Source organism: Myxine glutinosa, chromosome 6 (assembly GCF_964187855.1).
Source record: "Myxine glutinosa chromosome 6, kmMyxGlut1.1, whole genome shotgun sequence".
NCBI classification, from domain to species: domain Eukaryota; kingdom Metazoa; phylum Chordata; class Myxini; order Myxiniformes; family Myxinidae; genus Myxine; species Myxine glutinosa.
In genome coordinates this window covers 48,227,810-48,244,073 of record NC_136266.1, presented here as the reverse complement: position 1 = coordinate 48,244,073, position 16,264 = coordinate 48,227,810, and the positions used below count along the sequence as shown (strand labels likewise).

The 16,264-nt window shown below is 42.5% G+C and overlaps 2 protein-coding genes across 2 annotated transcripts in view; one reads left to right on the top strand and one right to left on the bottom strand.

Annotated features, from left to right (window-relative positions):
• LOC144892601 (uncharacterized) overlaps nt 1–16,264 on the bottom strand; it is a 1,198,808-nt gene that overhangs the window by 446,734 nt on the left and 735,810 nt on the right. The window lies entirely within an intron of this gene.
• LOC137429748 (FYVE, RhoGEF and PH domain-containing protein 2) overlaps nt 1–16,264 on the top strand; it is a 104,340-nt gene that overhangs the window by 84,858 nt on the left and 3,218 nt on the right. The window contains exon 15 of the mRNA XM_078779819.1: nt 14,611–14,760. Within this exon, the coding sequence (XP_078635945.1) occupies nt 14,611–14,760 (150 nt within the window). The remainder of the gene's footprint in view (nt 1–14,610; nt 14,761–16,264) is intronic.

Below are 16,264 nucleotides of genomic sequence, written 5' to 3'. Positions count from 1 at the left end.
TATTGCCGCTTCCTCTGGAGATGGTCCGTCAACTCGACAATGCTGCTTGTCATGGAGTGGTGGCTTTACGAAATTACGGCATGAAACAGCGTGCTATTGCTCGGCAGTATGGCATCACTCAAGGTCAGGTGTCAAAGATCCTGAAACGAAATGCTCAGAGGGGTGTCCCTACTCCAATACCGAGGCCAGGACGTCCCCGCAGAACCACAAGGAGGGATGATCGCCAGCTGCACCGGTTAGTCCGCAATGGCCGTACCAAGTCAGCTAATCGGCTTAGGGCTGAGTGGCAGCAACTGACAAATGTGCCTGTATCCAGAAGGCTAGTCAACCAACGACTGGTTTAAGCAGGCTATCATGCCAGGCATTCCTTGAGAAAGCCACGCCTGACCAGACAACACCGCCAGCGCCGATTGCAGTGGGCCAGAGAGCACCGTCAATGGCAGCCAGTACACTGGAATCACGTGATCTTCAGTGACGAGTCTAGATTTCTGGTCTATCGTCAAGATGGCCACGTCCGAGTGCGTAGACAAGTGCATGAAGCCTACAACAAAGATTGTTTTGTGCCAAGAGTCCAAGCTGGAGGTGGTGGGGTGACCGTTTGGGCTGCTTTTCATGCAGGGGGCAAAACTGACCTGGTTGTTCTGAATGGAAACCTGAACCAGTTCAAGTACAGGGCCATTCTGGAAGAAACATTGCTTCCATTTGCTCGTGCAGCCTTTCGAGGAAACTTTGTCTTCCAAGATGACAATGCACGGCCTCATCGTGCTCACATGATCCAACACTTTCTTGCTGACCGTGGTGTAGACCATATGGAGTGGCCTGCCATGTCCCCGGATATGAATCCAATAGAGAACTTGTGGGCAGAATTAAAGTGTCAAATCGACCACTTGGACCAGCAGCCGACCTCTGTGCGTGAATTGCAGCAGGCTATTGTCACTGCATGGCAAGCGATTCCTGTGCAAACCTTGGCAAATCTCGTGAACAGCATGCCTCAACATCTACGTGCTCTCCTGAATGCTCGTGGGGGTTACACGAAGTACTGAACTGCAATTTTACTGTCCGTACTCCCAGTCGTAATTTAACTTTTGTTTTTGTTAAAAACAAAATTTGGCTAATGTGCAAAATAAAGAGATACTTCTGGAAAACGTACAGAAGTTTAACACAGTACTGTCCATGAATTGAGTTCGATATCAGTTTATATCACTTTCAAGGATCAATTTATTTGTTTCGAAATGTCAAATGTGGTTCTTGTTTCTTTTAAAGGTCACATTAACAAAATCTAGAATAATTTCAACATAATTCCAATGAACTTTTGGTTCTAAGACATCTTGAAAAGTAAGTTCACCCCCACAAAAAATATATTCCATATTAAATGCCAAATCTGTATATACATTTATACACACACACACACACACACACACACACACACACACACACACACACACACACACACACACACACACACACACACACACACACACACATACACACACACACACATTTCCAGTGCCTATAGAAAGTCTACTTGCCAAATTTTTACCTTTTGTTGCCTTATAGCCTGAAATTAAATTGCATAAAATCAGGCTTTTTAAACCTTTATTTAAACATCGTAACCAACAACTTCCAAGTGAAAAACAAATTCTACACCTTTCAGAAAATTTATTCAAAATACAAAACTAGAATATCTTGGTTGGATAAGTGTCCACCCACCTGAGTTAATACTTGGTGGAAGCACCTTTGACAGCAATTACAGCTGTGACTGTTGGGATAGATCTGTACGAACTTTGCACACCTTGATTGGCCAATATTTGCCCATTCTTCTGTTCAAGCTCAGTCAAGTTGCATGGGGAGCATTGATGGACAGCAATCTTCAAGTCATGCCACAGATTTTCGATTGGATTTAGATCGGGGATCTGATTGGGCCACTCAAGGACATTTATCTTTTTGTTCCTTAGCCATTCCAGTGTAGCTTTGGCTGTGTGCTTTGGGTCGTTGTCGTGCTGAAAGGTAAACTTCCATCCCAATTTCAGCTTTCTTGCAGAGGGCAGCAGGTTTTCTCGAGGATTTTTCTGTATTTTGCTCCAGCCAATTCCCTTCTATCCGGACAAGTGCCCCAATCCCCGCTGATGAGAAACATCCCCATAACATGATGCTGCCACGACCATGCTCCACAGTAGGGATGGTGTTCTTTGGGTGATGTGCTGTGTTGGCTTTGTGCAAAACATAACGTTTTGCATTTAGGCCAAAAAGTTCCATCTTGCTTTTGTCAGACGACAAACCTTTAGCCACATGGCTTCAGAATCTCCAGTGGTTTTTGTATACCTCAAACGGGACTGACTCGAGGTGGGCTTTTTTGAACAATGACTTTCTATATGCATATACACTGTATGTATATATGTGTGTATATATATGTATGTGTTTAATTAGTTTACAGTTATATAAATTACAATTTTCAAATGCTCGATACTGATTGAGGTTTTTTTTTTTTGAACCTCGCCCGAGGAGAGGGTATTGCATTTGAGTCCATTTGTTTGTCTGTCTGTTTGTCTGTTTATTTGTCTGCACAGAATAAATATGATGTCCGCACAGAATAAATATGATTTTCTCTGCAACTATTGATCCGATTGACAGGAAATTTTCATCATATGTGCAACTCCACCTGTAGAATTTCTTACTGATAATTATGATGTCATAGTTCACGTGGTATGGTCGCTATCTTGGAAAAACCGAAAAACTTTGCATCTCGATATTTGCTCCATTTCAAAGCGCTGCATAGAAAAAATTGAAACATGGCTCATTGCAAATAACTCTCCATGGGGAATAAAATATGTTAATGATGATGTCATAGGTGCCTCCATTATGACGTCATAATTCGACAAGTACAAAACTTCATCCGATCAAGATGAAATTTCTTGAGTGTCACCGAAGGATAAATTGGTGGAGAAAAATAATAATAATGATGATGTCATCGATCATGTGGTTCGGCCGCCATCTTGGAAACACCGAAAAAAATTGCACCTCAATATCTCAAAGCACTGCATAAAAAAATTGAGACATGGTTCATTGTAAAGACCTCTCCATGTGGAATAACATCTGTTAATGATGATGTCATAGGTGCCTCCATTATGACGTCATAAAACGACAAGTACAAAACTTCATCCGATCAAGATGAAATTTATTGAGCATCATCGAGAGGGAAAAATTGGTGGAGAAAAAAAACATCATGATGACGTCATTGGTCACGTGGTTCGGCTGCCATATTTGTTTTAACACAAAAGCCTTAAAAACCACTGAAAACACGTCCTGGCGAGGGTCTGCAATCTCTGATTGCTCTTTCTAGTTTTTACATGTGTGTACGGTTTTTTCATTTAAATTTTCATTTATGGACAGATGCTTTCTGACGGTTCTGTGATTTTTCCTTGCTTCAATGTTTTTTGGCATGCCAAATTTCAGCTTTTTATGACACCCGGAAGGTACCGAACATTATTATCAGTCAGTGGTTAGAAAGAGTTTTATATATTATACATATATGCTCAGATTTCCAATGCAAACAGCTCCATGCAGGCTCTCTACCCATCTTGGAGATGTATGAAGGTTTGCATGTAATAATTCAAGAGGATGCATCATCAGGATCCAGTCACTTCAGCATGGATATCTGAGAAAAAACGATTTGCCAAAAATGTATTTGCCTGACAAAATGGAAAACATTCAAAAGGAATCAGTGCTGTTAATGTATGACAATGTCATCTTGTATTTGTCACCTGCTGAGCTCTTGCTGTAAAGCAAAGCCTTTATAAGATATAAAACTTTCTAAACTGTGGCTTTCAAGGAATGATTGACAAGGAAAATATTTTTTGTGAAAGGCACAAAGGCAGACATGACAATTTGGTGATCAAAGTTACAAAACATTATACAGGGTGGCTTTACACCACCCCAGTAAAACATTCATTCTTAAACTCTTTTAATATACAGGGGTCCCCACTACAGGTCTCCCCGCCACCCGTCGTTTCGCATGCAAGTCCAGAAATTACTTAGGAACATTTTCATTATACATCCAACAATTCCCCGCACCAACATTCATTGGATGGAAGACCAGTTACCAGGCGTCCAACCCCACAATGCACTGTGTCCTCTCCCTCTCAGACTCCATCTCATGCTGTGCATTGTTGGACTAAACGCTGCTGTGTACTGTACAGTACTGTACTGTATTTCCGATTTTTGTGTACTTTACCACGGTAATCATTGAACAATAACTGGTAAACGAAGTGGTAATGAAAACGGTGAATCTGCATGGAAGCAGCAACACAGTAGTGTAACTCTGGATGTCAAATTAGACATAGTGAAACGAAATAAGAATGGTGAATGGCCAGCCGATATCGCTCGCTATCTTGATTTGCCTCCGACGACTGATCAAACTATTTTAAAGAGCACTGATGAGAGCCATGCAGACGGCACTGTCATAGTGGGTGTGACGACCGCAGGAGCTCTTCATGAGGTCCCGTGTGGACACCGCAGAGGGTTTCAGCACAAGTGTCGGGTTGCGCGGCGCGAGTGTCGGGTTTCGCGGCGTGAGTGTCGGATTTCGCCGGGCGAGTGTCGGGTTGCGCGGCACGAGTGTCGGGTTTCGCGGCGCGAGTGTCGGGTTTCGCGGCGCGAATCTCGGGTTTCGCGGCACGAGTGTCGGGTTTCGCTGCACGAGTGTCGGATTTCGCGGCACGAGTGTCGGGTTTCGCAGCACGAGTGTCAGGTTTCGCGGCACGAGTGTCAGGTTTCGCGGCACGAGTGTTTGGTTTCGCGGCACGAGTGGTGGGTTTCGCGGCACGAGTGACGGGTTTCGCGGCGCGAGTGTCGGGTTTCGCGGCGCGAGTGTCGGGTTTCGCAGCGCGAGTGTCGGGTTTCGCGCCGCGAGTGTCGGGTTTCGCGCCGCGAGTGTCGGGTTTCGCGCCGCGAGTGTCGGGTTTCGCGCCGCGAGTCTCGGGTTTCGCGCCGCGAGTCTCGGGTTTCGCGGCATGAGTGTCGGGTTTCGCTGCACGAGTGTCGGGTTTCGCGGCACGAGTGTCGGGTTTCGCGGCACGAGTTTCGGGTTTTGCAGCACGAGTGTCGGGTTTCGCGACACGAGTGTCGGGTTTCGCGGCACGAGTGTCGGGTTTCGCGGCACGAGTGTCGGGTTTCGCTGCACGAGTGTCGGGTTTCGCGGCACGAGTGTCAGGTTTCGCGGCATGAGTGTCGGGTTTCGTGGCACGAGTGGTGGGTTTCGCGGCACGAGTGACGGGTTTCGTGGCACAAGTGATGGGTTTCGCGGCATGAGTGATGGGTTTTGCGGCATGAGTGCATGTGCTGGCACAAAGCCTGGAGCCTGGGTTCATGGGGGAATCATGTTGCCTACTGGTAAGAATAAATTAAAGGGTGAAGGGCTGATGTAGGCAGCTTGACAGACTATTAGAGATTTTCAAGGTGTAAGACCGCTAAGATAAAAAGGTGTCAATTTCAACTTTTCTGGAACGTATATTGGTTGTATAGTGAGGCCCCTATACAGGTTTTATTGTGCAGTACTTTCAGTAATTAATCAGTCACTATATCTGTATGCACCTCATCATTCTCCTTGCAACACCCTTTCATTCCTCTTTTTTTCCTGCCTCTGGAACAAACTCCCACACTCTCTTCAATCGCACTCCTCCCACCAAGTCTTCAAAGCAGCTGTTCACCACCATCTCATATCTTCCACCATCCCAGTGTCCAGGTTGTTTATCCCATGTACCCCGGCACAACCCTCTCCCTTCCACAGATCTCCCGATGTCCCTGTTCTCTACTGTTATTGTGCTTCCCTCTCTCTCTCTCTCCCTCTTATTTCCCACTGCCTTTATTATTTTATTATATAATATATGTGTTAGCTCTTATACGAGCCTCGATTTAGTATACAAAAAAACCCCATTGAATTCGTCGTCAAGTCGTCTTAGACGGAGGGAGGGAAATGCGAGAAATTTAGCAGGGGTAAAGCGACTTCCAGGCCACTTGTATAGATAGCATTACATGCTGATGAATTGAATCTATACCCTTTCCATGGTGCCGCTACTGCCGAAGCAATTTTCGGGTAAGGAATATATACGCTGAGTGAAACCCTACTCCCTTTTCCTTTCCAGCATTAGTAGTCAAGGTAGGAAATAGGAATTTGACCAGGATACCAGCAGACAACGGTCTGCTCTTTGCAAAAGACACCAGGGATCTTTATTGTCGAACAGCAACAAATGCTTTCAGATGGGGCCCCGAATTAACATCTGATTTGATGCACTGTTCAGTCGGTGATGCACTGCCATGACTGTGAAACAGCAACGTGATAGTTTATAATTGGGTCGGAAATAGAAGCAACAAGCGAGCAAGCTACCTGGACTATCATGTTAGCCCCCCCCCAAAATATACAGTATAGTCTCGTCATAATGAAAAGATGTATTTTGTGGACTGATCGTTGTAACGAAAATTCGCTATATAGACTGGGTCAATTTTCTGAAAATGTGCTTATTTAAAGTGCTGAAGGCAAATCGTGTTAATTTAGGGCACACAAGGTTTTTAGGGGTATTGAGGGGTGCTGAACTCAAATCTGCTGTATGCCCAGCTCAAAAATGGCCGATAATGCCCCAAAATTGAGAAATCCAAGATGGCCACCACCGCCGGGCTGAAATATATTTATGTACCTATCTTTTTGACTAAACAAGGTAGAAACTTGAATGAAATGTGCTTTTGTAGGTTTTCATATATGGGGAATCCAATGCCATATTCAGTTTTGAAATAAAATGTGAATAAACTGCTTGAAACTCATATTTATTTCTAAAATAGTCGTTTGTAACGTTGAATAATTCGTCGACCAGATAAGATCCCAAAGCAGGTTGATCCTAGGTGTCCATGAATAATTTACTTACTTTGCAGTTTTTTTTTCAGATAAGCCCAATATGCTGTAATGGAATATTTGGTGGGAACATCTTTGTATGTCATTGTAATTACTAACGATGGTATAATCAAATCTCTTTTTTATTGCAGGTCTGAATTGATCTACCGATGACTGAAAACATGGCTGAAGGCACAGACCATACTCGAAAAAGACCAGTGTCACTGGAGCCACAGTTATGCCTCATATGCCAGAAAGACAAGAAGCAAAAGCTCATGACAGTCAGCAGTGATGGTCTCCAGTCAGTTGATTCTATTAGGCAACTCCGGTCGGAATTACATAATGACAATTTCCGAGATGCAACCGATCGATTTACTGAAATACTTCGAGCGGACTCACCTCAACCGTTCTCATGGCATAAGGACTGCCGATCTAGTTGCATGAGTAAATTTAGAGTTGAAAGATTAAGGAAGGCTGGATTGAAAGAAATGAATGACCAAAGTTCGTCTGCATCCACACCAAATGCCCATCTGCAAAATGTTAGTCTTCAGAGCAAAACACCTCAGATAGCTTGGAAGCAGTGTATCTTTTGTCAACAAGATCAGAAAGAAGCACTTCATCTCATGCAAGAAATGAAAGTCAGCAGAATATTGGAAGCAGTGTTTCTTTTGTCAACAAGATCAGAAAGAAGCACTTCATCTCATGCAAGAAATGAAAGTCAGCAGAATACTGGAAGCAATGTGTCTTTTGTCAACAAGATCAGAAATAAGCACTTCATCTCATGCAAGAAATGAAAGTCAGCAGAATATTGGAAGCAGTGTATCTTTTGTCAACAAGATCAGAAAGAAGCACTTCATCTCATGCAAGAAATGAAAGTCAGCAGAATATTGGAAGCAGTGTTTCTTTTGTCAACAAGATCAGAAAGAAGCACTTCATCTCATGCAAGAAATGAAAGTCAGCAGAATATTGGAAGCAGTGTGTCTTTTGTCAACAAGATCAGAAATAAGCACTTCATCTCATACAAGAAATGAAAGTCAGCAGAATATTGGAAGCAGTGTGTCTTTTGTCAACAAGATCAGAAATAAGCACTTCATCTCATACAAGAAATGAAAGTCAGCAGAATATTGGAAGCAGTGTTTCTTTTGTCAACAAGATCAGAAAGAAGCACTTCATCTCATGCAAGAAATGAAAGTCAGCAGAATATTGGAAGCAGTGTTTCTTTTGTCAACAAGATCAGAAAGAAGCACTTCATCTCATGCAAGAAATGAAAGTCAGCAGAATATTGGAAGCAGTGTTTCTTTTGTCAACAAGATCAGAAATAAGCACTTCATCTCATACAAGAAATGAAAGTCAGCAGAATATTGGAAGCAGTGTTTCTTTTGTCAACAAGATCAGAAAGAAGCACTTCATCTCATGCAAGAAATGAAAGTCAGCAGAATATTGGAAGCAGTGTTTCTTTTGTCAACAAGATCAGAAATAAGCACTTCATCTCATACAAGAAATGAAAGTCAGCAGAATATTGGAAGCAGTGTTTCTTTTGTCAATAAGATCAGAAAGAAGCACTTCATCTCATGCAAGAAATGAAAGTCAGCAGAATATTGGAAGCAGTGTTTCTTTTGTCAACAAGATCAGAAAGAAGCACTTCATCTCATGCAAGAAATGAAAGTCAGCAGAATATTGGAAGCAGTGTATCTTTTGTCAACAAGATCAGAAATAAGCTCTTCATCTCATGCAAGAAATGAAAGTCAGCAGAATATTGGAAGCAGCGAAGTATGACCAATTCTTAAAAGTTCGACGAGCTGCTCAGATAGATATACCATCTTCATTTCTGAGTCGGAGGAACACTTTCAAGGACAAATTAGCTGACTGTCTTGAGGGCATATACGAAGTCGTTGTACTGCATGATCAGCCTCAAAATGAACCTCATACTGTATTGGTTACATCCAAATTCCGGCATATTCCAGTATCAGCAATGGTGAAAGACGACACCACTGATATTAATAGACTCATTCTTTCATTCAAACATGAGGATCAGGATACGTTCCTGAGCATGGTCCATGTGGCATTGCAGATCCGTGGTGACATGTTGTCACATCCCAAACCAAAAGGGATAGACATCAGCGAAGACAGAGCAATAGACAGCATACCCGACAGCCTGTACATGTTCCTCAACCTGTTACTAGTAGGTGGTCAGCATCTACTGGAGGAACTGGACGATGATAAGAACGAAGCCAGATGGCGGCTTAGAATCATCAGCATCGCTCAGGATCTTATGTACACAGCCAATGGAGACAAGTTCCTCACTCCGAAGCACATAGGAATGGCCAGTACCCTTCACCAAGCTACTCGTTCAAAAGAGTTGGTGAACATGTTTCACCAGGCAGGTCATGTCATGAGTTACCGTGAGGTAATCAAACTTGACACTGCACTGGCTAAGAAGGCATTAGAGACCATGGATGCCGATGGTGCTGTTGTTCCCCAAAATCTAGTAAAGGGTCACTTTGTCCATTTCTCGACGGACAACGTCGACATTAATGAGTACACTCTGGACGGAAAAGGAACATTCCATGCCACTCAAGTGGCTACCTGGCAACGCGGTCCACCTGAAGATGATCTCCTCAATGGAATTGACATTTCCAAGACAGGAACATTCCACATCCCCGAGGCGATGACTGACATCATACCTGCACCAAACAGAGAAATTCATCTGTAAGATGTATGGCGTGCCCGAGGTCGATACATGCAACAAAGCACGAGTCAAGTTGTTTTGTATCAGTCGTGCACAAGAGACTCTGCCACCAACCTCAGATGCAGCAAAGTTTCACATCATGCGTTCACACTATCAAGCAAGTGACTGGAACCAAGCACACTCGCCATATCCTGATCTTCCTCCAGTGACCGAAATGGGATGGATGCACCTGGATGGTCAGTTAGTGCCACGACGACTCTCGCTGCTACCTATGCCGAAAGCTTGCAGGGAGATCACCTCATGTGGTTGTGCCAAGGGGTGCCTCGGCCAACGCTGCAACTGCAGGAAACTTGGCGACAACTGGCGGAACACTTATGACGACCGGGAATAAGTTAATGTGGGCACATCTACCTGTACACACAATGAAGGACTGTATATAACGCTTTGACAGTTGATATGATCAACTCATGCAATTCATGCACAATTAGGTAAAAATTCTTGCCATTGCTGTCATGTTACAAATAAATATATTGCTTGTCAAATGTTGGTTTACGTCGAAGCGCGTCAGTGTTATTTGAGGTACCTTACTTTGCTTCGCCAAAATGGCAATTGCATCCCTAATATGTTTCCTGCCAACATTTAAATCATATGTAGTGTGTCTCTGGGCTTAAATGGGCAGTCTGTGTTCCTGGTGGGGAGGGAGAGGGATGGGGCTTGTGGATCTTATCTGGTCGACGAATTATTCAACGTTACAAACGACTATTTTAGAAATAAATATGAGGTTCAAGCGGTTTATTCACATTTTATTTCAAAACTGAATATGGCATTGGATTCCCCATATATGAAAACCTACAAAAGCACATTTCATTCAAGTTTCTACCTTGTTTAGTCAAAAAGATATGTACATAAATATATTTCAGCCCGGTGGTGGCGGCCATCTTGGATTTCTCAATTTTGAGGCATTATCGGCCATTTTTGAGCTGGGCATACAGCAGATTTGAGTTCAGCACCGCTCAATTCCCCTAAAAACCTTGTGTGCCCTAAATTAACACGATTTGCCTTCAGGGTTAAGATTTTTTGAAAATTGACCCAGTCTAATACAGAAACCACCGACCAGGCAGCACCCTGTCCCACCCCTTCTCCTCTCAAGAGAAGCATTCAGGGCATGTTCAGGACATGATAACATGGAACACCATGGCCCACATGACAATAATGGTTGACCGTAATGGTGTTTGACTAACCAACCAAAATAGAGAGTTTTCATAGAAATCTGCATTTCACTGTCCATGATATTGAGTTGAAATTGTATATTATACAGTGTATATTGTGTGTATACAACAACAACACAACAGGCATTTTAAGGCCATTTTCCCTGCTAGAGCGGGGGTTAGCCTTGCGGTCCCCATGACAATCTTCTCCATTTTGCCCTATTTTCTGCATCTCTCCTTGTTAACCCCCTTGCCCGCATTTCTTCTTCCACCATCTTTAGCCAAGTCTTTCTCGGTCTTCCCCGTCCTCCACTTCCTTCTACATTCATTTCCATCAGTCTTCTCAACCAGTCACTCTCATCCTTCCTCAACACATGACCAAACCATCTCAACCTGTTCCTCTTCACAGCATCAATCACAGGCTCTATTCCCATCATCTTTCGCAATTCATCATATGTCTTCCTCTTGCGAGGAATGCCATCATCATGTGTGTATGTATATGTTTAATATGTACATATTATGTACAGTACGTGTACGTGTATTATTTTATATTTGTATTGAAAATTTTAAAAGTGGTTTAAAATTATGTTCTTCCCAAGGCAGTTGAAATAAGTAGGATGAAATTATAACAGGTAAACAGTTCCATGTATTTTGGTCCATTTATATAATCAACTGAGAACCAGATGTCTGAAATAAACAGAAGGGCAAAAATGGCCTGGAGTGCTTTTAGAAAATCACAAGCATATATTCTCAAAGGGGAAGTGCTTTTGTGTCTGAAAAGGAAAATCTTCAATCATTGTATCTGCACTCCCTTAGCCTCTTGTGCTAAGGTACCCTTGGAACACCTGCGCAAGTGCATATCATTCTGTGAAATTGAAGCAAAACACTTTTTCAAATTTCAACTTTGATTCATACGACTTTGAGTCGTTTGAATTATAAAGTTCTTTACGATGAGACTGAGTAACAGGGACAGGCCGAATTGCCTTCAAGCCTGTCCGGAGGGTCATGAGTAGGTAAATGTAAACCTGCGAGGAATACACATTGGACAAAAAATATGGGAATATTTCCCCAGTAATCCCTCATGGTATTGGAGGTCCCCTTTAAATAGCGATGTGCATCTCTGCTCCATTCGGGAGAAGCTCGTAGGAAGGTTGGAGCAAGCAAATCTCAATAACTCAACACAAATCAACTCAGATGATCATATCTGGCAGAGATTCAAGATATGTGCTCATTTGCCTGCACACACGAAGCAAAAAGCAAGGTTAAGCGATCGGCTGTCTACGTACGTATGTGTCTGCATTTTAAAAATTAATTTTCTCGGCAACCGTTGGTCCGATCGACACAGAATTTTTACCTCTGCCTGTAGAATTTTTTTGTGAAAATTATGACGTCATAGGTCACGTGGCACGGGCGCCATATTGGAAAAACTTTGCACCTCTATATCTCCGAAACCGCTCCATGGAAAAAAATTAACATGGCTCATTGTCAAGTACTCCGCATGGGGAATAAGTATTGTTCATGATGACGTCATAATTCGACAGGGACAATGCTTGGTTTGATCATTTTTAAATTTCTTGAGCGTGATCTATGCAACAATTTTATTATAGAATGTAAATATATAATGTAATCACTCACATGGTCTGGCAGCCATATTGTTTCAAAGAAAAAACCCTGAAAAAAAACAGAAGAGTTGGCTCGCACCAAGATGACTGCGTGGGGTAAGTATTCTATGAATACCATCTAGTTATCAAAGGAATTAATTAGACAAGTTTGGTTGCTTTCACATCACAGACAGGCCTTTCTGTTTTCCTTTTACACCCATTCCTCTGGTTTAGCTCCCCCTGCTGTCCCAGCCCTTCACAACATTTGGATGTCCACGTTCTCCCAGTAGCCCATTCCTCGTTAAACTTCCAAAAATCCAGGCTTACTCTACATCTCAACTCTTGCCCCATATGTGGAAACGCTTTCCAGATGTTGTGCTATCGCACTCTTTCTTTACGGGCTTCAAGCAAGCAGTGCACTGCCATTTCATGTCATCTCACATGTATTGTTTTCCACCCATTGACCTTGCCACGATGTGCTTTTCAGTAAAATTGTGGAACAGTTGATATGATCTTTGCAACTTCATCAAGTATGGCAAAACTTTGACCCCGTACATTAATTAACCTTCTTCCTTCTCTCATTTACCCCTTTCCCCCCACTTACTCAACTACCCTTTTAATGTTTGTCCTCCCCCATGTTCTTCCTTTTGCCCCTTCTAAGTTGCCCAATTTAGAACTACTCCCATCTCCTCCCCTCACACCGTCACAACAGTGCATATGTAATGGGTAGAAGCCACCGATAAATGCTTATTGTGATATGTTGGACAACGTCGCACTACGAGCTTCGATGAAATGCTATGGTTAGGTCCATTACCTCTGCCATTTTCATACTGCCATGTCTGTTAGAAATTGGTCTGAGGACACAAACATTCCAAACAAGAAGACGTCATATGGGGCATGATACTTGCAAAATCCGCACCCCACCCCCAAGAAAAAAATTCCATGGATACAGCAAATTGTCCATTTCATCAAGATTAAAATTGACAATCTTGATCAAAGCTCGGGTCAACAGAAAGAAAAGTGACGATTTTTCAGATGAAACATGATGATTTTGGAAGGTTGACCTTGAGTTGACCTTTGACATTTTGTCCTCAAAAATAGTTAGTTTCCCTATTTAGTGACTTAATGTGCAAATGCTGTTTAATTTTCAAGTCAATTGGATGAAAATTGAGGATTTTTAAAATTTGGCCTATGTTGACCTTTTCGCCTATGTTGACCTCCAAAATAGTTGGTGGTTGAATTCAGTGACCATATATGTAAATCCTCTTAGAATTTCAAGTCAATCAAATGAAAATTGGTGATTTTAGAAATTCGGCCTATGTTGACCTTTTGGCCTATGTTTACCTAAAATATAATTTGTGGTTGAATTCAGTGACCAGATATGCAAGTCCTCTTCAAATTTCAAGTCAATTCGATGAAAATTGAGGATTTTAGAAATTTGGCCTATGTTGACCTTCTGGGCTATGTTGACCTTAAAAATACTCAGTGGTTGAATTCAGTGACCAGATATGCAAGTCCTCTTCAAATTTCAAGTCAATCGGATGAAAATTGAGGATTTTAGAAATTTGGCAAAGTTGGTGCCGTTTGGCCTATGTTGACCTTTTGAACCCCAAAACAATAGGCTTCTCAATTGGGACGACATATACAGCTTGGTGAAGTTTCGTGACGATCGGTTTAGAATTGTGACCTGTAGGCCGGTGACAAACAGACAAACAAACACACAAACAGACAGACAGACAGAACCACAACGCAACCGACCAATATACTTGGAAAAATCTTCGACTTTGCAAGTAACAAGACAGGAGATTAATGCAGAGCATCGAAGGTATATTTGTCTCGGCAACTGCTTTCACACACTGGGTGCTAGATTAAAGTAGGTCACCCAGGGGGCACTCCATTAAAGTAATCTGTGTGTAGACATTCTTGCTTTGCCTCACACTCTCTCTTTCACACTCACACAATTAATAAAGCAGCCTCTCCTTTCCGGGTGAGGATGCCAGTCCAGACCCCAAAACGAAACCCATCATACCCATTGTGGGACATATTAGAATGCAATTCGAGAGCTAGAGTCAACAGACCATAATCCATCACTGAACATGCAGTGATAAGAACATCATGTACTTATGTCATCCATCTCTTGTGTCGTATTCACTACAATAATTTACTCGCCATTTCAGTTTTCTTCTTGAAGGATTGTTCTCATTTCAGGTTGTCTGTGCTTGTTCATTACAGGTTGTATGTGCCAAGTGCTCAGAGAGCCGCCATTACCTGGAATACGAACCCAGCAAGCCTCAGCGGGTGTGCAAAGAGTGCTATGCACACCTCACATCTAATTATGAACAAGAAAATACTGCGCAACAAAAGGAACAAAGAATCCTTGAGGTGTGATTGTGACAGCATGTGTTGTTATTCCTGCAGTAACTATCAGCTTTGATACACTTGCAACTTTACTCTTTTGCTCAGTAACTACTGTTTGTGTTCTCTTACAACTTGACCTTTCCACAATTTAGTTCTCATGAACCATGCATGCATTATATACATTGTATGTATGTATATATATATATATCCATATAACAAGACTCAATCACATCTCTCACCCAAAATTGGAGGGTATAACCAATCTGCTCTCACCTAATCAATTCCCCCAGGTGGCTAGGGTTATGTAAATTTACTCATCCAATGCTCTTCTCGCAGAAGAAAGCTACATAAAGGTACACAAGGTAAGTGCTTTGCCATTTTAAACTCTACCTGAGTTCCTCTACAGCTGTAGACATTCAAGTAGTACATACATGAGAATCCCTATGCTACACACCCCCTGAGCTGCTGGACCGGTTGCATCACTTATTGGTGAATCATCATGAACAGTGTAGACAGAAACTCGTTTTATGCCCAAAGCCTTTTTTTACAACAAAAAAGGTTTAAAAAAAAACTAGTATACAATACAAAAATCAAGAAAATCCGGAACAAGAAACAAGAAATCAAAAGACAATAAATCAGAAAACTAGAAATCGAAACAATAGTCAAACAAAGTCAATGAAGAAGAGTCATGACTTGAAACAAAATTCAATAACCAAGTCAAAATGAAGCAATAAGCAAGAAATTAAGAAATAATCAAACAAAAGAAAAAAAGCCGCAGAAACCCTCCCACCACCCTGAGACAAAGGACACCTATCACCAATTGAACAAAGGGAAGGGAGAAGGAAGACCTTATCCTCAACCCACCCCCAAAGCAAACAAGGAAAAGACACCCTAAGCATATTCCAAAGGGGCCTTTTTCCATCAAATGCTGGAACCAACAACCGGCTGCTAAATGCAGCCCGGAACATACAAGCACAAGACACGTTGAAGACCCAGTCCACCTCTGGAAACAATAAAGACAGAAAATAAAAATCAAAGAAAGCAAAAAAAACAAAAACAAAAGGAAACCCAGCTGCCATGGATTCCGTAGGGCCAAGCCGAGGAAGTGCTCACCCAGGAGAAAGGTGCCATCAGGAAGCCAACGGCTCACTGAGTTCCCCCCGATACATGTCAACCAATGATGATCATGGCCTGATATGGCACGCAAGCACACTAGGCTGGTGCATTCCCACCTATCCAGGCTTGGGCAGAAAGCTCGGTCGGGAACTATGGCCAACGGAGACGAATCCACAGGTAACTTTTCAAAGAGCATGGAGTAATAATCCTCCACTGCCTCAGTGATTTGGTCAATATCAAAAATGCAGCCTCCCCATTCCATACCAGCCCCCCCCCCCCCCCCCAACTTGATTCTGAGGCAAAAACCTTTCTACCTGACACATTGTTGGAAGAAGAATCTTTCATTTCACCTTAATTTCTTTCAACATCTTTCATTTCCCTCCAACACCTGCTCACTGCTACAAAAGGTGGC